At 51.2% G+C, this 21,260-nt stretch overlaps 2 protein-coding genes and 1 long non-coding RNA gene across 6 annotated transcripts in view; 1 reads left to right on the top strand and 2 right to left on the bottom strand.

The window, feature by feature from the left end:
• The window catches only part of TTLL5 (tubulin tyrosine ligase like 5), a 46,435-nt gene extending 36,685 nt beyond the window's left edge, over positions 1–9,750 (bottom strand). Inside the window, exons 1-4 of one of the 4 annotated variants that reach the window (XM_075192048.1) lie at positions 9,450–9,750; positions 4,092–4,198; positions 2,355–2,437; positions 2,177–2,283 (exon numbers count right to left, since the gene is read on the bottom strand). In XM_075192048.1, the coding sequence (XP_075048149.1) occupies positions 2,177–2,283; positions 2,355–2,437; positions 4,092–4,198; positions 9,450–9,520 (368 nt within the window). In that variant the 5' untranslated portion in view covers positions 9,521–9,750. The remainder of the gene's footprint in view (positions 1–2,176; positions 2,284–2,354; positions 2,438–4,091; positions 4,199–9,449) is intronic. The other 3 variants (XM_075192049.1, XM_075192046.1, XM_075192047.1) reach the window with 3 other exon arrangements.
• Positions 9,751–12,295: 2,545 nt separating this feature from the next.
• ERG28 (ergosterol biosynthesis 28 homolog) lies at positions 12,296–17,451 on the top strand. The gene is given in 6 exon segments (XM_075192050.1): positions 12,296–12,663; positions 12,666–12,716; positions 12,900–12,990; positions 13,123–13,241; positions 16,241–16,422; positions 16,550–17,451. Coding segments are annotated over 5 exon segments (423 nt in total). The 5' UTR covers positions 12,296–12,584; the 3' UTR covers positions 16,324–16,422; positions 16,550–17,451.
• Positions 16,415–18,836, bottom strand: LOC142108424 (uncharacterized). Its single transcript, XR_012680146.1, has 4 exons — positions 18,052–18,836; positions 17,871–17,926; positions 17,221–17,281; positions 16,415–16,655 (listed from the first exon to the last, which is right to left on the bottom strand). It is a non-coding gene; the product is annotated as an uncharacterized LOC142108424 (long non-coding RNA).
• Positions 18,837–21,260: the final 2,424 nt, after the last annotated feature.

The following is a 21,260-nucleotide window of genomic DNA, read 5'->3' as shown; positions in this document are numbered from 1 at the left end:
ACATGAAAGAATGGGCAGCATTAGATATAACTCACTGTAGCCCACATGCTGCTGTAAGCTCGGAGCTCTGCCTGTCATTACAGCCACAGTGGTCAGTGGTCACAAGAGGCGGCCACGAGCCAGAAAACATCCTCCTCCAAAACCTAGTGATCAGAGGAGATCATCATTATCATCATCAGTTATTTATATAGCGCCACTAATTCCGCAGCGCTGTACAGAGAACTCATTCACACCAGTCCCTGCCCCATTGAAGCTTACAATCTAAATCCCTTAACGTACACACACAGAGACATAGAGAGAGACTAAGGGCAATTTAATTGCAACCAATTAACCTACCAGTATGTTTTTGGAGTGTGGGAGGAAACCGGAGCACCCGGAGGAAACCCACGCAAACATTGGGAGAACATACAAACTCCACACAGATAAGGCCATGGTCAGGAATCAAACTCATGACCCCAGTGTTGTGAGGCAGAAGTGCTAACCACTGAGCCACTGTGCTGCCCATAGATGCACCAGGCAGTTATAATATGGAATCTGTAGGTTATCAGAGCAAAAAGTATTATGACTTCCTTTATTGGCTCAGTAAGTAGATTTACACTGACAGCTTCCGAGTCTCCCATGCCTGTAAGTAATGTAAATATTATTTCTGTAGCTGATAAAGCTACTTCAATCAGTGAGTAACAATGGGAATCACTCTGCTGCTGGGCTATCAAGCGATGACAGATGAATTCTGTACGTTTTACACATACACATACATGTGTACTTATCTTCTCTGCACCTAGCTAGCCGTGGCACATATCTCCTCCTCACATAGCTAGCCGTGGCACATATCTCCTCCTCACATAGCTAGCCGTGGCACATATCTCCTCCTCACATAGCTAGCCGTGGCACATATCTCCTCCTCACATAGCTAGCCGTGGCACATATCTCCTCCTCACATAGCTAGCCGTGGCACATATCTCCTGCTCACATAGCTAGCCGTGGCACATATCTCCTCCTCACATAGCTAGCCGTGGCACATATCTCCTGCTCACATAGCTAGCCGTGGCACATATCTCCTCACATAGATAGCCGTGGCACATATCTCCTCACATAGCTAGCCGTGGCACATATCTCCTCACATAGCTAGCCTTGGCACATATCTCCTCCTCACATAGCTAGCCGTGGCACATACCTCCTCACATAGATAGCCGTGGCACATATCTCCTCACATAGCTAGCCGTGGCACATATCTCCTGCTCACATAGCTAGCCGTGGCACATATCTCCTCACATAGCTAGCCGTGGCACATATCTCCTCACATAGCTAGCCGTGGCACATACCTCCTCACATAGCTAGCCGTGGCACATATCTCCTGCTCACATAGCTAGCCGTGGCACATATCTCCTCACATAGCTAGCCGTGGCACATACCTCCTCACATAGCTAGCCGTGGCACATATCTCCTCCTCACATAGCTAGCCGTGGCACATATCTCCTCACATAGCTAGCCGTGGCACATATCTCCTGCTCACATAGCTAGCCGTGGCACATATCTCCTCACATAGCTAGCCGTGGCACATACCTCCTCACATAGCTAGCCGTGGCACATACCTCCTCACATAGCTAGCCGTGGCACATACCTCCTCACATAGCTAGCCGTGGCACATACCTCCTCACATAGATAGCCGTGGCACATATCTCCTGCTCACATAGCTAGCCGTGGCACATATCTCCTGCTCACATAGCTAGCCGTGGCACATATCTCCTCACATAGCTAGCCGTGGCACATACCTCCTCACATAGCTAGCCGTGGCACATACCTCCTCACATAGCTAGCCGTGGCACATATCTCCTGCTCACATAGCTAGCCGTGGCACATATCTCCTGCTCACATAGCTAGCCGTGGCACATACCTCCTCACATAGCTAGCCGTGGCACATATCTCCTCACATAGCTAGCCGTGGCACATACCTCCTCACATAGCTAGCCGTGGCACATACCTCCTCACATAGCTAGCCGTGGCACATACCTCCTCACATAGATAGCCGTGGCACATATCTCCTGCTCACATAGCTAGCCGTGGCACATATCTCTTGCTCACATAGCTAGCCGTGGCACATATCTCCTGCTCACATAGCTAGCCATGGCACATATCTCCCTGTCACAAGGCTAGTGCTGGCGTGTCTTGTCCTTACCTGGGGAAGTGGTTGACTTTCTGGAAGCTGGTTAGGCTCCTCATGAGATGGGGCTTTATGTGAGATCCTGTCCACATCAGGTTGAAATCATTGCTGTTTGCATTGACCTGGGAAATGGTGACATTGTGTTATCACAGGACACAGACATTACATGATATATGTAACATGTAACACTCACCTCCTGGAAGCCGTGTGCAGTGAGAATGTTACGTACTAGTCGGCTGTCTGTGCGGACCATCTTGTAGGACAGGTGGTAGCGCTCTGTGCGGGGGAGACAAAACACATACACCATAAGCCTCAGTCAGCGCACCACCAACATCTGCATCAAGTTATGTATAGAGCTGGTGAGACGGCGCTATAACCGCACAGGGCGTTTCTTGTGACCCACACGTTGAATAACCCGTGTCATAACATTTACACAGCTTTGGAATAATAAACCATCTCTCCCGGTGGTCAGATTGTAAGTTCGCTGCCAAGTGACTGGATCACATGCAGGAGACGACCGCACCTCCAACAGATTGTGGTAACTGGCTGACCAGATTCTATGCCGGTATCAACTCAATATGACGATAATCGGACAGACGGCCATTTTGGACTCATATAATCAAAAATTTTGATGCAGTTTAGCCTAAAACAACCGAACTGTCTGTCCAAAATCGCTGCATGTATGGTCAACGTATGTGGTGCACATTTATAAATGGCGGCATGGGGTATAAATGGCGCAGCCACCGGTAAACAACCCCTAACAGTAGCGTTTCATCTCACACAGATGCCTGAATGTTACAAACATGCAAATCGTTACTCTCAGATGAGACGTGGGCCAACAGATCCTGAAACCAGCAGAATATTTCCAAGGAAGAAACAGAACTGGTATATTCAGTGTGAACAAATCCCACAAAGACTGTAACATTCCACAGTCTATGACCCTGTACACCCTGCAGTGTCCCCGCTCATTCCTCACAGAAGGGCGAATAGACAGTCTAGATAGAACAGAACCAGTTGCTCTGGTTCTTGAGTGGAACTGGGCTGAGCAACAAGAGATGCAGTGTAGAACTTAAAAAGACTACCTGTACGCCCAGCGTCCGCCTATGTGTCCAGCATCCGCCTACGTGCCCAGGGTCCACCTTTGTGCCCAGCGTCCACCTTTGTGCCCAGCGTCTACCGACATGCCCAGTGTCTGCCTACGTGCCCAGCGTCCACCTTTGTGCCCAGCATCTGCCGACATGCCCAGTGTCTGCCTACGTGCCCAGCATCCGCCTACGTGCCCAGCGTCCACGTTTGTGCCCTGCGTCTGCCTATGTGCCCTGCGTCCACCTATGTGCCCAGCGTCTGCTGACATGCCAAGCGTCCAGCATCCGCCTACGTGCCCAGCGACTGCTGACATGCCCAGCGTCCGCCTATGTGCCCAGCATCCGCCGACATGCCCAGCATCCGCCTATGTGTCCAGCATCCGCCTACGTGCCCAGCGCCCACCTTTATGCCCAGCGTCTGCTGACATGCCCAGCGTCCGCCTATGTGTCCAGCATTCGCTGACATGCTCAGCATCCACCAGACCTCATTTCCTCAGGACACCCCGATACATACCCAGAATGCTCCCTCTGAGCTGCCCAGAGATAAATAGTAAGTAGTTGAGTTTTCCAGGCACAATTACATCCTAAGATTTGTGTCCTTGCCCAGCTGGGAGATCTCTAACGATTAAAACATCTTTATATGAGACAGAAAGGCTAATCGCACGCAGTTGTACATGCAGCAATCAGGCCCTATGCTCTCAGAATAATGCCAGGGCCTGATGTAGAGTGGATCTGGGCATGTACTGGTATAAGCTGTGTCAGATCACTCTCCCTCGCTCCCACATATATATACGTGGTTCTCAGGGTATACTATATTGTGGCTGCCCCGTTATAAATATAATTACCGCCAACCACACGCAGTGACAGCTCCTTGGTCAAGATGGCCTCTGCGTGGAACAGCAGGACGGGAACCTTCCGAGAGTCTCCAGTCCACAGGATACAGGAATATTCACTGAACGGAAAGAGGATAATACACACACTAGAGTCATTTACCGAATCACAGCAGCTAATCAGCCACTTACACTGGAAGGGTGAAACTTAATGATGACTGAAGGAGCCTCACTGGGCCAGATTTACAAACCTATAAAGGGTCACTCTGGTATTGTCAGATAAAACGTCTGAGAAGTGATGGCTTTACAGGTACAAGTAGACACACACACGCTTCTCTAGCACCTGCACAGCATATCCATTGGTCCCCACCTGATAATATACTGTCATACATTGTTCTAGGTACATAAACTGCTAAATGAGACTATACACCGATCAGCCACAACACTACCACCGCTGACAAGTGAAGTGAATAACACTGATTATCTCATTACAATGGCACCTGTTAATATGTGGGATATATTAGAAAGCAAGTTCTTGAAGTTGATGTGAAGTTGACGTATTGGAAGCAGGCGACTGGGTCAAAGCATCTCCAAAACTGCAGGTCTTGTGGGGTGTTCCTGGTGTGCAGTGGTTAGTACCAAAAGTGGTCCAAGGAAGGACAACCAGTGAACCGGTGACAGGGTCATGGGTGCCCAAGGCTCATTGATGTGTGTGGGGAGGAAGGCGCCTGTCTGGTTCAATCCCACAGAAGAGCTACTGTAGCACAAAATGCTGAAAAAGTTAATGCTGTCTATGATAGAAAGGTGACAGAACACACAGAGCATCGCAGCTTGCTGCATAGTCCTTGACCGGTCAGAGTGCCCATGCCACCACCAAAAGCACCTACAATGGGCATGTGAGCGCCAGAACTGGACCATGGAGCAATGGAAGAAGGTGGCCTGGTCTGATGATTCACGTTTTCTTTTACATCACATGGACGGCCGGGTGCGTCGTTCACCTGGGGAAGAGGTGGCACCAGGATGCACAATAGGAAGAAGACAAGCAGACGGAGGCAGTGCGATGCTCTGGGCAATGTTCTGCTGGTAAACCCTGGGTCCTGACATTCATGTGGATGTTACATTGACACGTACCAGCTACCTAAACATTGTTGCAGACCAAGTACACCCCTTCATGGCAGCGGTATTACATGATGGCAGTGGCATCATATATCCGGATAATGCGCAGTGTCACACTTCAAACATTTTTCAGGAATGGTTTGAGGAACATGATAAAGAGCTCAAAGTGTTGACTTGGCCTCCAAATTCCCCAGATCTCAATCCGATCGAGCATCTATGGAATATGCTGGAAGAACAAGTCCGAACCGTGGAGACCCCACCTCACAACTTACAGGACTTAAAGGATCTAACGTCTTGGGGCCAGATACCATGACTCAACGGGTCAGAGCTGTTTTGGCGGCACAGTGGTGGCAGGTGGCTTTAATGTTGTGGCTGATCGGTGTATATTCATAGGATAATACACCTACCGTAAATTATATGTGTAACACCCCCCTAGTGATGTTCTAGTAAAACCCTGCACTTCAGTGAATACAGGAGGGGTCACCTAGAGGGTAAGCTAGAAGTTTATAAAAAGTTACATAAACTGGTTACCATGGTGATAACCCAGCCCAGCCTGTGAGACTGAGTGAAAGGAAGGATTGGCTGTCATTAAGGGGGATAGAGATAGAGAGAGACAGAGAGGAGACAGGAGAGGAGAGATGGTAGCTGGGGACCTGGGAGAGTGGGGTGGAAGCTCCAGGATCCCCCAGCATTGCCTGGAAGTCTGAGCGTGGTGACTGAGCCAGGGCAAGGAATGTGTGCCCTGGATGAGGGGGAGAACTCCATGCCACTATAGATAACCCAAGATAAAGGGGGACACTTCGCATGGAAGAGACCCTGGAGTAGGGTTGCTACAAGAGGCCTGGTAGCTGTAGTGTCAGATCCTGAGGCTGAGAGAACACAGAGTGACGTGTCAGAGCACAGGAGACATCATCCCCGCAGAGGAGGGATGAGCTGCAGTTGAGAGGTACACAGAGTGTGTCAGAGCTGCATGGAGGAGAAGCTGCCTGCCTGTTAGCATCCATGTGAGTGCCCCTGCAGAAAGGGTGATCTGCAGTGACGTATGGAGTGTAAGAGACCTATGATTTATGTTATTTAACATCTGGATAACATTAAGAACTGTGCAGGAGAAGTAATAAGATATTTGCAACCATATTGGTATTGCTCATTAAGACCTGTGCTGGAAAGAGTGAGGAGCTGTATATATTTTTCTTTATTGCTGCAACCATTATGATTATCGTGCTGGAGGAAGAGGAGTGTAAATAAAGAGTTCAGTTTATCATAGAGATGGTCTGGTGCCCAAATTATTGTGACTTTTACACTGCATTACAAAGTGACATTACCTGTGTCCCACTAACTACAGAGAAACACCTGCATGTTGCAGGGACCCCCTGATCATTTACACCCATGCCCATCAGCTAGCCAGGGCTTGAGGAGGAGGTGCACTGTGTACCCTTTGCACCCCACATTACACACAGTGACAGGGGGTTACATATGGATATGAGGAGTCACTGAGGATTTCTGCCATTATATAGGTATAAGGCTGCAGGAACAATGCTTTTATCACAAAATCCAAGATGACTTTTATAATCCATAATAAATTTACATTATTGACTGTATTATGCTACATGACAGACAATGAACAATGACATAAGAAATCACTGATTACACAGATATTATTTACAGGACTTTTTACATATATTACATCACTTGTGTATTAATACTACACTGTAAATGCTGTCGGTGACTACATGTAATATCCGGGTCAGACAGGAATAAAGTGGAAGATCCTCTCTGTAGAAACTGACCTAATCCTCCATAGTCTCTTATTAAATAAAGTGTTTTATAAATGACTGGTTTATAGACCATAACAAGGAGCTGGATGTGGTGAACACTAAACATTGGGATCCCAAATAAATAAATATCCTGAGATGTGGCCCTGTCCTTGTGATGGGGAGGAAATATGAGCGGATGTGGGACTGTCACACGGGGGATACCCCAGGATGCGGGACTGTCACATGGGGGATACCCCAGGATGTGGGACTGTCACACGGGGGGATACCCCAGAATGCAGGACTGTCACACGGGGGAATACCCCAGGATGTGGGACTGTCACATGGGGGATACCCCAGAATGCAGGACTGTCACATGGGGGGATACCCCAGAATGTGGGACTGTCACATGGGGGATACCCCAGGATGCGGGACTGTCACACGGGGGATACCCCAGGATGTGGGACTGTCACACGGGGGATACCCCAGGATGTGGGAGTGTCACACGGGGGATACCCCAGGATGTGGGAGTGTCACATGGGGGGATACCCCAGGATGTGGGACTGTCACATGGGGGGATACCCCAGGATGCGGGACTGTCACATGGGGGGATACCCCAGGATGCAGGACTGTCACATTGGGGGATACCCCAGGATGAGGGACTGTCACACGGGGGATACCCCAGGATGTGGGAGTGTCACACGAGGATACCCCAGGATGTGGGACTGTCACATGGGGGATTACCCCAGGATGTGGGACTGTCACATGGGGGATTACCCCAGGATGAGGGAGTGTCACATTGGGGGATACCCCAGGATGAGGGACTGTCACATAGGGGATACCCCAGGATGAGGGAGTGTCACATGGGGGGATACCCCAGGATGAGGGACTGTCACATGGGGGGATACCCCAGGATGAGGGAGTGTCACATGGGGGGATACCCCAGGATGAGGGACTGTCACATGGGGGGATACCCCAGGATGAGGGACTGTCACATGGGGGGATACCCCAGGATGTGGGAGTGTCACATGGGGGATACCCCAGGATGAGGGAGTGTCACATGGGGGGATACCCCAGGATGAGGGACTGTCACATGGGGGGATACCCCAGGATGAGGGACTGTCACATGGGGGGATACCCCAGGATGTGGGAGTGTCACACGGGGGATACCCCAGGATGAGGGAGTGTCACATGGGGGGATACCCCAGGATGAGGGACTGTCACATAGGGGATACCCCAGGATGAGGGAGTGTCACATGGGGGGATACCCCAGGATGAGGGACTGTCACATGGGGGGATACCCCAGGATGAGGGAGTGTCACATGGGGGGATACCCCAGGATGAGGGAGTGTCACATGGGGGGATACCCCAGGATGAGGGACTGTCACATGGGGGGATACCCCAGGATGTGGGAGTGTCACACGGGGGATACCCCAGGATGAGGGAGTGTCACATGGGGGGATACCCCAGGATGAGGGACTGTCACATAGGGGATACCCCAGGATGAGGGAGTGTCACATGGGGGGATACCCCAGGATGAGGGACTGTCACATGGGGGGATACCCCAGGATGAGGGAGTGTCACATGGGGGGATACCCCAGCATGAGGGACTGTCACATAGGGGATACCCCAGGATGAGGGAGTGTCACATGGGGGGATACCCCAGGATGAGGGAGTGTCACATGGGGGGATACCCCAGGATGAGGGAGTGTCACATGGGGGGATACCCCAGGATGTGGGAGTGTCACATGGGGGGATACCCCAGGATGTGGGAGTGTCACATGGGGGGATACCCCAGGATGTGGGAGTGTCACATGGGGGGATACCCCAGGATGAGGGACTGTCACATGGGGGGATACCCCAGGATGAGGGAGTGTCACATGGGGGGATACCCCAGGATGTGGGAGTGTCACATGGGGGGATACCCCAGGATGTGGGAGTGTCACATGGGGGGATACCCCAGGATGAGGGACTGTCACATAGGGGATACCCCAGGATGAGGGAGTGTCACATGGGGGGATACCCCAGGATGAGGGAGTGTCACATGGGGGGATACCCCAGGATGTGGGAGTGTCACATGGGGGGATACCCCAGGATGAGGGACTGTCACATAGGGGATACCCCAGGATGAGGGACTGTCACATGGGGGGATACCCCAGGATGAGGGAGTGTCACATGGGGGGATACCCCAGGATGTGGGACTGTCACATGGGGGGATACCCCAGGATGTGGGAGTGTCACATGGGGGGATACCCCAGGATGAGGGAGTGTCACATGGGGGGATACCCCAGGATGTGGGAGTGTCACATGGGGGGATACCCCAGGATGAGGGAGTGTAACACTACAATTCCCAGCATGCCCAACATTCTCCTGCAATAAGCATCACCTGAAAAACAAGAGAGTGCGGGGATTATATATTACGATCATAACAGGCAGATAGAGGAATGTATGACCGGTGCAGTAAAACAGGGAGCAGTGGTGAAGGTAGGGACTGTGTCACTCTCACCCGCGGTGGCCATCTGTCTCCTCCTCGGGGCTCATCGGGTCACCGGGATCTCGGGTCACCAGAACGGGCATCACGTCCAGAATTAATGAGATTTCTCGGCTTCTCCCGTTACCACAACAACGGCCCTAGCCCCGCCCATCTGCTACGTCATTTCCGTCACCTCCACTTCGATCGAAATCACAGAGCTGCCACCTCCAATATGGCGCCCAGATCTCCGCCCCTTACCTGCAAATAGCTGGGAGACTGGGCGTGGTCTTGTGAATGCTAGACATTGATTGGTTCGTGCAAACACCAGCTCCATCGCCCGAACCAATAGGAACAGAGAGAGAGAGGTGGCTCGTGAGGAGAAGGGGCAGCGGCCCTAACAGGTGAGACGATGTTCTGGGGGGGGGGTGCAGCGTTGGGGCAGGACGTGGTGGGGGGGTGCAGCGTTGGGGGCAGGATGTGGTGGGGGGGTGCAGCGTTGGGGCAGGACGTGGTGGGGGGGTGCAGCGTTGGGGCAGGACGTGGTGGGGGGGTGCAGCGTTGGGGCAGGACGTGGTGGGGGGGTGCAGCGTTGGGGGCAGGATGTGGTGGGGGGGTGCAGCGTTGGGGCAGGACGTGGTGGGGGGGTGCAGCGTTGGGGCAGGACGTGGTGGGGGGTGCAGCGTTGGGGCAGGACGTGGTGGGGGGGTGCAGCGTTGGGGCAGGACGTGGTGGGGGGGTGCAGCGTTGGGGCAGGACGTGGGGGGGGTGCAGCGTTGGGGCATGACGTGGTGGGGGGTGCAGCGTTGGGGCAGGACGTGGTGGGGGGGTGCAGCGTCGGGGCAGGACGTGGGGGGGGTGCAGCGTTGGGGCAGGACGTGGTGGGAGGTGCAGCGTTGGGGCAGGACGTGGTGGGGGGTGCAGCGTTGGGGCAGGAGGTGGTGGGGGGTGCAGCGTTGGGGCAGGACGTGGTGGGGGGGTGCAGCGTTGGGGCAGGACGTGGTGGGGGGTGCAGCGTTGGGGCAGGACGTGGTGGGGGGGTGCAGCGTTGGGGCAGGACGTGGTGGGGGGGTGCAGCGTTGGGGCAGGACGTGGGGGGGGTGCAGCGTTGGGGCATGACGTGGTGGGGGGTGCAGCGTTGGGGCAGGACGTGGTGGGGGGGTGCAGCGTCGGGGCAGGACGTGGGGGGGGTGCAGCGTTGGGGCAGGACGTGGTGGGAGGTGCAGCGTTGGGGCAGGACGTGGTGGGGGGTGCAGCGTTGGGGCAGGACGTGGTGGGGGGTGCAGCGTTGGGGCAGGACGTGGTGGGAGGTGCAGCGTTGGGGCAGGACGTGGTGGGGGGGTGCAGCGTTGGGGCAGGACGTGGTGGGGGGGTGCAGCGTCGGGGCAGGACGTGGGGGGGGTGCAGCGTTGGGGCATGACGTGGTGGGGGGTGCAGCGTTGGGGCAGGACGTGGTGGGAGGTGCAGCGTTGGGGCAGGACGTGGTGGGGGGGTGCAGCGTTGGGGCAGGACGTGGTGGGGGGGTGCAGCGTTGGGTCAGGAGGTGGTGGGAGGTGCAGCGTTGGGGCAGGAGGTGGTGGGGGGTGCAGCGTTGGGGCAGGACGTGGTGGGGGGGTGCAGCGTTGGGGCAGGACGTGGTGGGGGGGTGCAGCGTTGGGGCAGGACGTGGTGGGGGGGTGCAGCGTTGGGGCAGGACGTGGTGGGGGGTGCAGCGTTGGGGCAGGACATGGTGGGGGGTGCAGCGTTGGGGCAGGACGTGGTGGGGGGGTGCAGCGTTGGGGCAGGACGTGGTGGGGGGTGCAGCGTTGGGGCAGGACGTGGTGGGGGGGTGCAGCGTTGGGGCAGGACGTGGTGGGGGAGGTGCAGCGTTGGGGCAGGACGTGGTGGGGGGGTGCAGCGTTGGGGCAGGAGGTGGTGGGGGGTGCAGCGTTGGGGCAGGACGTGGTGGGGGGTGCAGCGTTGGGGCAGGACGTGGTGGGGGGTGCAGCGTTGGGGCAGGACGTGGTGGGGGGGTGCAGCGTTGGGGCAGGAGGTGGTGGGAGGTGCAGCGTTGGGGCAGGACGTGGTAGGTGGGGTGCAGCGTTGGGGCATGACGTGGTGGGGGGGTGCAGCGTTGGGGCAGGACGTGGGGGGTGCAGCGTTGGGACAGGACGTGGTGGGGGGTGCAGCGTTGGGACAGGACGTGGGGGGGGTGCAGCTTTGGGGCAAGACGTGGTGGGGGGTGCAGCGTTGGGGCAGGACGTGGTGGGGCTGCAGCGTTGGGGCAGGACGTGGGTGGGGGGGTGCAGCGTTGGGGCAGGACGTGGTGGGGGGTGCAGCGTTGGGGCAGGACGTGGTGGGGGTGCAGCATTGGGGCAGGACGTGGTGGGAGGTGCAGCATTGGGGCATGACGTGGTGGGGGGTGCAGCATTGGGGCATGACGTGGTGGGGGGGTGCAGCGTTGGGACAGGACGTGGGGGGGGTGCAGCTTTGGGGCAAGACGTGGTGGGGGGTGCAGCGTTGGGGCAGGACGTGGTGGGGCTGCAGCGTTGGGGCAGGACGTGGTGGGGGGGTGCAGCGTTGGGGCAGGACGTGGTGGGGGGGTGCAGCGTTGGGGCAGGATGTGGTGGGGGGTGCAGCGTTGGGGCAGGACGTGGTGGGGGGTGCAGCATTGGGCAGGACGTGGTGGGAGGTGCAGCATTGGGGCATAACGTGGTGGGGGGGGTGCAGCGTTGAGGCAGGATGTGGAGGGAGGTGCAGCGTTGGGGCATGACGTGGTGGGGGGGTGCAGCGTTGGGGCAGGACGTGGTGGGGGGTGCAGCGTTGGGGCAGGACGTGGTGGGGGGGTGCAGCATTGGGACAGAACGTGGTAGGTGGGTGCAGCATTGGGGCAGGACGTGGTGGGGGGAGGTGCAGCGTTGGGGCAGGATTTGGTGGGAGCAGCAGCATTGGGTATAATTTGGGGGTACTATAAGGAGGCCACCTGTAGAGTAAGAATGGAGGTCTGGGGCTGTCTGTATACTGTACAGTAGGTTGTGGCGTTCATCTGGTGATCTCTGGGTAAATGATTAATACATCTTCCCACTGGGAGGAACGTGCCACAGGTCAGGGATGTGGACTGTACTTCTAGGATGTGACTGTTCTTCTAGGTGACTCCTGATCTGCTGAGGGTTCTCCAGAAACGTGTCCAGTATGAGCCGCTTTCTCGCTGTCCTGCGCAGCTGGCTGGTGATGGTTTCCATTATTGCCGTTGGGAACACTCTGCAAAGCTTCCGGACCACAGTTTCCTGAGTGACAAGCTGTATACAGGGAGGCCAGGCCAAGGTAGGTAACAGCCCAGTAACTGAGGGGTGACCATGTTTCCTGCATAGCCATGGGGTGAAAAAATGTTTGTTGCCTTAACCCACAGACCCTCTCAGCCTGATATGTAGCCACATTAGTGGCGTGCCTCTTGTGTTATAGGGGGCTTTATATAAACCCTGCTGTTTCCTTCATCTCCTTCCTCAGTGAACGGTCTCCAGGCTCGTACATTTGGTATATGGACTCTGCTTTCTTCTCTGATTCGCTGTGCCTGTGCCATTGATATCCAGAATAAGACGTAGGTTATTCCAGGACATAATTATACCACACACCCGGTTGCTCTGCTGTCCTGTCCCAGTATCCACCAGAAGCCCCCACCACCCATTCAACAGGTCAGAATCTCCATATAACTGTCTCTCTTCCTCCACAGACTTTATCACATCACCCTGTCCACCTTCATCATGGCTCTAGCGCACTTCCTGTCTGAAGTATGGATCTATCACACCGCTCAGTTGACAATTGGAATCATGGCACCATTGATGGTTGCAAGTGAGTCATGTAATACCCTGTAGTAATGACACTCCAATGCTTTCCTAGTAATCCCAGTAGTATTGTGTGTGTCTGTCGGTTGTTAGAGAGATTCCAGGGTATAGTAACGGATCTCCAGAGAGGTTGGGATACAGACCTGTGCAGGTTGGTGGCCCATGCGATGGTTCGCTAGATAGATTTACTGAAGACCCCTTATCAGTCCTGTACAGATACATGATAATATATATAATCTAGAGATCATTGACGTCCCCAGCTACAGAGACATCACATGGTTTACCTGATGAATGTAAACAATATTCATCTATTCAGGTAAATGATCACTGTGTAATAGTACTGTCATCTATATCCTTAAGCCTTACCTAGAACTTCTTTCAATAGCTGTCCGACTGGGTGGGCATTGTATGGGTTTGCATCCTATCAAAATTAAACCCCTCGGAGTGGCCCTAATTGGCAGCTGGGTGGTGAGGTATTGGCAACCCCCAATTATGATAAACCAAAGGAAAGAGACAAGAAATGTGCTCCGCAGCGCCGCTCAGTGGAGGAAAACAACATACAGAAATCGGGCATACAAGGTAGACAAAATAAATGCACTCATAAAAAACAAGTGGTGGGGGGGGCTCATAAGAGCTTGCATTCTAATTTTAAGAGGGCAGAGCTGAAACAAGAGAAGGGAGTATGGCTCTGGGTGGAGATCAGGACAGTTGTGTGTGGTGGACATATGCGAGTCACATGAAAACACCCCGCTGTGTGTGCCGATACACCAGGGGCTGATGACATCATTACCCCTGGTCCGCACACAGCGTCCATGTATGAATACCACACACCTGGCAGCTTCCGGGTCTGGTCTATAAGGGTCAAACATGGGACTCCCCCTCGCTCTCTTGCTGCTGCCTGCCGGCCCTTGGACAACAAGCACTCCTGCACTACAGAAAGTCCACTATACTACACAGAAAGGATTTGTAGTATCATATATAGTATATGGAATAAATTTGGTGAACCAAGGGTTACATTTTTATATTCATATACTACACTACTGAATTGAACCATATTATAATATGTGGATGAACTGTGAATGAAAGGCTTTCTTTGTTATCTGTAAAAGACTTTCATTTGAATATATATATATATGTTGTGGGTGTTGGTTATTTATAACGGATATATTTTGTGAAGTAACGCTGAGCTACAGTAGCTATTGTATAAGTAATTCTGTAAGGCTTTAGTGTTTAGTGTGGTGAAAGGACTGAACAAAGCAACGTTATTTAAGGAAAAGTGTTTAGAAGTGTGAGTGTATCTGAGAATAGACAAAAAAAGATAGTATGTGCAATTAAGAATTAACCATAGGATCTTCTTTAGTAGGGTGGGTGTGAGGGTGTACCAGTATAAGTAGTATAGGTGGGAGTAGGGTGGGTGTACCAGTGTGAGTAGTATAGGTGAGAGTAGGGTGGGTGCGAGGGCGTGGGAGTAGGGTGGGTGTGAGGACGTACCAGTATAAGTAGTATAGGTGGGAGTAGGGTAGGAGTGAGGGTGTACCAGTATAAGTAGTATAGGTGGGAGTAGGGTAGGAGTGAGGGTGTACCAGTATAAGTAGTATAGGTGGGAGTAGGGTAGGTGTAAGGGTGTACCAGTATAAGTAGTATAGGTGGGAGTAGGGTAGGTGTGAGGGTGTACCAGTATAAGTAGTATAGGTGAGAGTAGGGTGGGTGCGAGGGCGTACCAGTGTTGGTGGCATAGGTGGGAGTAGGGTAAGTGTGTGGGTGGCATAGGTGGGAGTAGGGTAAGTGTGTGGGTGGCATAGGTGGGTGCGAGGACATGCCAGTGGGAATAGGGTGGGTGCGAGGGTGTTCCAGTGTGGTTGGCATAGGTGGGAGAAGGGTAGGTGTGTGGGTGGCATAGGTGGGTGTGAGGGCGTACCAGTGAGAGTAGGGTAGGTGTGAGAGTAAGGGTGAGTAATTTGAATTGGATTGTGGAGTACACAGGGAGCCAGTGTACAGTAGATTTGGAACGGTGATATAGGAAGATCAGTCTTGATGCTGCATTTAGGATGGATTGAATTTGGGATACATGGGTGAAGGGAATGCCAGATAGCAGGAGGTTGCAGTAGTTAAGGCGGGAGACGATGAGACCATGGATAAGGGTTGTGATTGCATCTTGGGTAAGAAAAGGAAGTATTCTGACAATATTCGTAAGATAGAGGTGACAGGACTGGGAGAGACTGGATGAGAGGAATAAGGCAGCAGGCCCTGGGGCCAGCAGGGACACTGGGGAAATTGTGGTGTTAGTGACTCTGGCCGGAGGGAAGATGAGCTGTTTTAGACATGTTAAGCTTTAGGAAGCGTTGGGACATCCATGTGGAGATAGTCAGTTGGTTATAGAAGAAAGCACAGAAGGGGAGCGCTCAGGGGAGGATAGGTAGATTTGGGTTTCCTCAGCCTAGAGCAGGGACTGGAGGCTGATTGAGTGACTTCGTTCCCCAAGAGAAGAGGCGTACGGTGAGAAAAGGGCCAAGAAGGCTGAGCCTTGTGGGACCCCAGCAGAGGATGTGCCAGTAGGAGCGGTTGCTTGGGTAGGAATTGAACCATGAAATAACTGCATGTAGGAGAAGAGGGTGATCAATAGTGTGGGAAGTAAGAGAGAGATCCAGGAGGATGAGTAAGGAGAAGAGTGATCAATGATCTACAGCAGTGTCTGTGGATGATGACTGTTGTCCATCATGTAGATGGGAGGACAGAAATAGGGGTATTTGCAGAGAGGGTGCGTAGAGATCTTTGGGTCTGTTTTGTTTTTAGGATTGATGAGATGAGCGCAACATTAGTAAAATAATGTTTAACAGAACTGGTTTTGACATGCCTTCATCTGTAAGTATTATTTAAATTACTGGGGATACCTAGTGTTGTTTATTTTCGTTCTATTTGCAGCCTTGGATCCAGCAATGTTATTAATGACAATAAACACCAAGTGTAAGACTGTGTCTTGTGTGTATACTCTCTCCCCCGCTGCAGGCTTCTCAATACTGGGCATGTTGATCGGGTACCAGTACCTGGACATTCTGCAGGAGCCCCCCACTAACAAGAAGAGGAACTGAGGGGACCCTGCTACGGAGAACCAGAATATACAGATCCTATAAGACGCCAGAGAATGACGATACTACGGAAGTAACACCGCCAACAGTCTCCTTGTTTCTGTAAGATATTTTATTAATATTTTAAATAAAAGAAAAATGTTATTTTTGTGTCTGGATTTTAGATCTGTAATATTCCCAGAATACAGCAGGTCCCTGAGTGTCCACTGCTCCCCTCTTTGGTTCACAGGCTCCCGGTCTATGATGATTCCCCATGGAGTCGTAGGGTCTCAGAGGTCCTGGGCCAGCAGCGGATCTGGAACCTCACCCGTGTCCACGTCATGCTTTACAGGCCCCTGTGCAATAAATGAGATGTCATCATAGATCCCAGTCACCCCTCACAGAGAACCCTTCACCACCTGCACCTCACCAACTACCTACAGAGCTGCAAACACCAAGCAAAGCCGGATAGTAAGAGGTTAATGCTGCAGTATGCTCCCTTTATATCCCCTTATTGCATCATTATTTAGTACCACGGAGAGGAGGAGCACAGACCTTCAGCGTCTGCAGGGATTACAACCTAGGACAAGGGGATAAATGCATCAAGCTGCGAGTTTCCGGCAGTCTTGAGAAGTGGAGATGTTGCCTATAGCAACCAACCAGATTCTCGCTGTAATTTTGTAGACTGTACTAAATGAATAACTAGAATCTGACTGAAGAGGTTTCCTATAACAACCACTTTTCAGACCCACCAGAAAATTGCAGCTCTACACATTTACCCCAAGGACTCTGCTCCTCCGGCCCAGCGGCTGAGAACGGTGACCCCTAGTGAGGGTTCTGCACCGGAGACGAGGACCCAGAAGTGGTGAAAGCAGCAGATCCCACCTTGTACCTACGTTGTGTGAAGAACTTGCCACTCACCTCACTGTACCTAATACAATGAGCCGTATGTGATGTCCAGAGGTCGGCTGTCTACCAGGGGCTGTAAGAAGAGGGGCTGTCACCAGCGGGAGCTCTATCCCTGCCTCAGTCTCTGACATTTACTACACAACGGGCATCACACAAAGCAGCGTTATATCCTAGCTAAGTCATCTTATTGTCCGATAGGGGGAAGCATACAATAAAATGGGCTAATCCCTACTTTTAAGATTATTCCTTAATTGGTTTCTTGCTTTGACATATCCCTATGTAAGTTCTTTAATAGCAATATGTCCACATTATCATTATTTCTATAGCGGTAACATAGTCTGCGGCGCAGTACACAGTGTATATTCAGTCAGACCAGCCCTGTCCCAATGGAGTTTACAATCTAATTCCTGACAGTGCTGTATACACGGAGGACACAGTCATCTTCTAGGGCTGAAGCTATATTTAATGAATGGTCTGCAGTAAACTGTATTATTATACGCTGGGGTCGTAGCTGTAACAACCTGGTATCTCCGGACCCCCAACGAGCCACTGGTATAATACTAGTGAACTTCTAGTTCCACAACATCACACAATGTATTATGTTCATGGAGAGCTGCGAGGACGTATTATCCAGCGTCTGTAATGGGATCACATATACTTACAATGTGCGCAGTCTCCTGATTGGCCTTATGTCTGCGTAGATCGGGCTTTATAAACCCTGCAGGGCAGATAAACCAGAGAGAGGGATGAATGGAGGATCTGATATAATATTACTCGTCTATAGTTTGTCACTGAGATGTCCACGATCGTCCCCTCAGACAATGACATCACAAGGGGTCATACCTGTAATAACTGCTCCCACCAGCAGGAAACAGCAGAGTAGAATGTTCCCAGCCTGAACCCCAAATCTCTCCAAGAGCAGTCCCTGGGTTGTGGTAAATATCAGTCCGAACACCTGAAAGAGACGCAGGTACATGAATATGTGCAGTGGGAGTGGGCCAGCTGGCCCCGCCCGTGCCGTTCTGCAGTGTATGCAGGATTATGGCGTCCACTTTCCCCATTGGATCCTAGTACATTGTACAGATCTACAAGCCTGAGCTACTGGCTCTACCTAAATGTTTATTATTACTGTTTGTAAGGTGCCACATTGCGCCAGACAGTGGGGACAACAAGACGGTCATAAAGTAGGGACATACAAGGCGGAAAAAATAAATGCAGACACAAAAACAAAGAGTAGTTGGAGTCGAGCTGACAATCTTATAGTTTAATTTCAAGCACCTATTGTTACCTACTGTATAAACTGAGCAACTCGCCCTTTGTACAGTGTTGGTTGTGAGGTGTGTGGACGGCGGCAGCCGACGGATGGGGCTCCTGCTGAGGTACAACCTGTTCTAAATATATTTATACCACTGTTTGTGCCGTCAGTGTTTACAATTAGGACCACAGTATTATTAGCACCGTGAATGTTACTTATTGCAGCTATTGTGAGTCCTGCAAGAGGAAGGGAGAGACCAGGACTACACTGGCGGAGGAGGGGGCGTACGTCATTCACACGTGGGGCCACGCAGTGAGGGGCCAGGGGTTCAGTGGTGTCTGTAAAACCTGCTGATCGTACTGAATGTAGATTCTTCCATTATATATCTGTTCCTCTCTCTGTGTATGTGTGTATATATATATATATATATATGACAAGCTGACTGTGGAGATGATGGGTTATAATGATGTAACATTACAGTGTGCATCCTCCCACACTCAGGTCTGTACATGACATAAGACAGTTATATATAGTTATATAGACACACATGTAAACACGGACTATTCAGAGCTGTAGTTATACAGCAGAGTATTCTGTCACCCAGTCCCTGTTTTCCAGCCGTCCCATTCTGTATACAGGACTGTCCCAAAACACTGGAGCTCTGTCATTGTCACCAATGCCCATCTCAGCAGCCGCCGCTCTATAAAGTCCGTTCTCTCCATTCTGGGTGGTGGACATAACATCGCTCCCTTCCGCTCTCCTCACCTTCCCCGTACTTAACCCCCCAATCCCTCCTCCTAACTTCTCTCCTTCCCCCTCGTTCCTCTCTCCTGCCCCCACTCTGATAGGAGTCACAGTTGTATATTGGCAGCAGTAATACAGATATATACAGTAATGCCCATAACAGACCTCTATGGAATCTGGCAGCCACGCACATATGAGGAGGGTACTTAGACTCGTCTATGAAGAGATCAGTAACAGAAGTGTACACAGATATTGTATCCTTTATATGTGTAAGATCTGTTGTATAAGTATCTGCATCATGGCTGTGATACAGTAACAGATCTCTGAGGGTTGTACATTATGTAATGTGGAGAAAGCTCTGGAGGAGGTGACAGGACAATCTAGGAACAGTGTATGGAAATATATGGAAATGGAGAGCACATAACGTAATGGACACTATAACTCTCTTACAATGTTGCACAGTCATTTATAACACTGCATCTCTGACATTGTATTTATTATGTGTACACTGAACATTTTTATACTTCAGTGAAGAAAATTATTTAAAATAGATATATATTACCCAGACCCCAGGTTTTTCTGGGCACCCCATAAATATTCTTAATGACCTCTTTAGAGATCTGTTCCACCCCCCCCCCCCCTGACAGATACATAGTGATATATTCTGCAGATTATTACATTACTGACCTCTCGAGATCTGCAGAACATTGCTCTGTTCCATCTACCCCCCCCGACAGATACATAGTGATATATTCTGCAGATTATTACATTACTGACCTCTCGAGATCTGCAGAACATTGCTCTGTTCCATCTACCCCCCCCCTGACGGATACATAGTGATATATTCTGCAGATTATTACATCACTGACCTCTCTAGAGATCTGCAGAACATTGCTCTGTCCCATCTACCCCCTGACAGATACATAGTGATATATTCTGCAGATTATTACATTACTGACCTCTCTAGAGATCTGCAGAACATTGCTCTGTTCCATATACCCCCCGACAGATACATAGTGATATATTCTGCAGATTATTACATCACTGACCTCTCTGGAGATCTGCAGAACATTGCTCTGTTCCATATACCCCCGACAGATACATAGTGATATATTCTGCAGATTATTACATCACTGACCTCTCTAGAGATCTGCAGAACATTGCTCTGTTCCATCTACCCCCTGACAGATACATAGTGATATATTCTGCAGATTATTACATTACTGACCTCTCTAGATATCTGCAGAACATTGCTCTGTTCCATCTACCCCATGACAAATACATAGTTATATATTCTGCAGATTATTACATTACTGACCTCTCTAGAGATCTGCAGAACATCGCTCTGTCCCATCCTCACCAGTAGATTATAACAATATATCATTATTATACATCGCCTGAAGCTTCGTCCTTTTCACCATCACTGACACCCAATATCTGCAGAATATACAATAGTGCGGAGGGTACATTGACCACATCTCGTACGGCGACGTAGAATTGCACTTTTTAGCACATTGCACCTAATGTGTTCCTAGTGCAAAGTATATACAGTGATCAAAACAAATCTCTCCCGTCTCTACTATTGTGGAAATCACTTTCACAGAAGAGTTTAGTGCAGAACAGCGATCGCTTGTTGTGTGGATCTCATGGAATGTGAAGTATGTGGGAGAACTTTAATCCTTACACAGAAGTCACATGGGTGACCAAGTCCGTGGGAAACACTGTTTCCCCATCACATGAGTGTCCCACAAAATGTTACCAGAGCCCTCACAGCTTCTTGATGTTGAAAGAACAGCCCACATCTATTTATATAGAACACTTCAATAAGTGGCTGTTGTCATTCGCACATCTCAAGAAAATCTGATGCTATATTAACACAAAGCCAACTACGGAGCCCATGAGTCTAAGAGTGAGTGAAGCCATAACGGCCCCCTGTACCCGCTACCAGCATATATTATAACACTATACATCCATCAGCCACAACATTAACACCACTGACAAGTGAAGGGAATAACATTGATTATCTGGTTACAATGGCACCAGGAGGTGAACA

This window comes from Mixophyes fleayi, chromosome 12 (genome assembly GCF_038048845.1).
Source record: "Mixophyes fleayi isolate aMixFle1 chromosome 12, aMixFle1.hap1, whole genome shotgun sequence".
Lineage (NCBI taxonomy): Eukaryota > Metazoa > Chordata > Amphibia > Anura > Limnodynastidae > Mixophyes > Mixophyes fleayi.
Note: the sequence above shows the minus strand (reverse complement) of the source record. Positions and strands in the feature narration are given on the sequence as shown.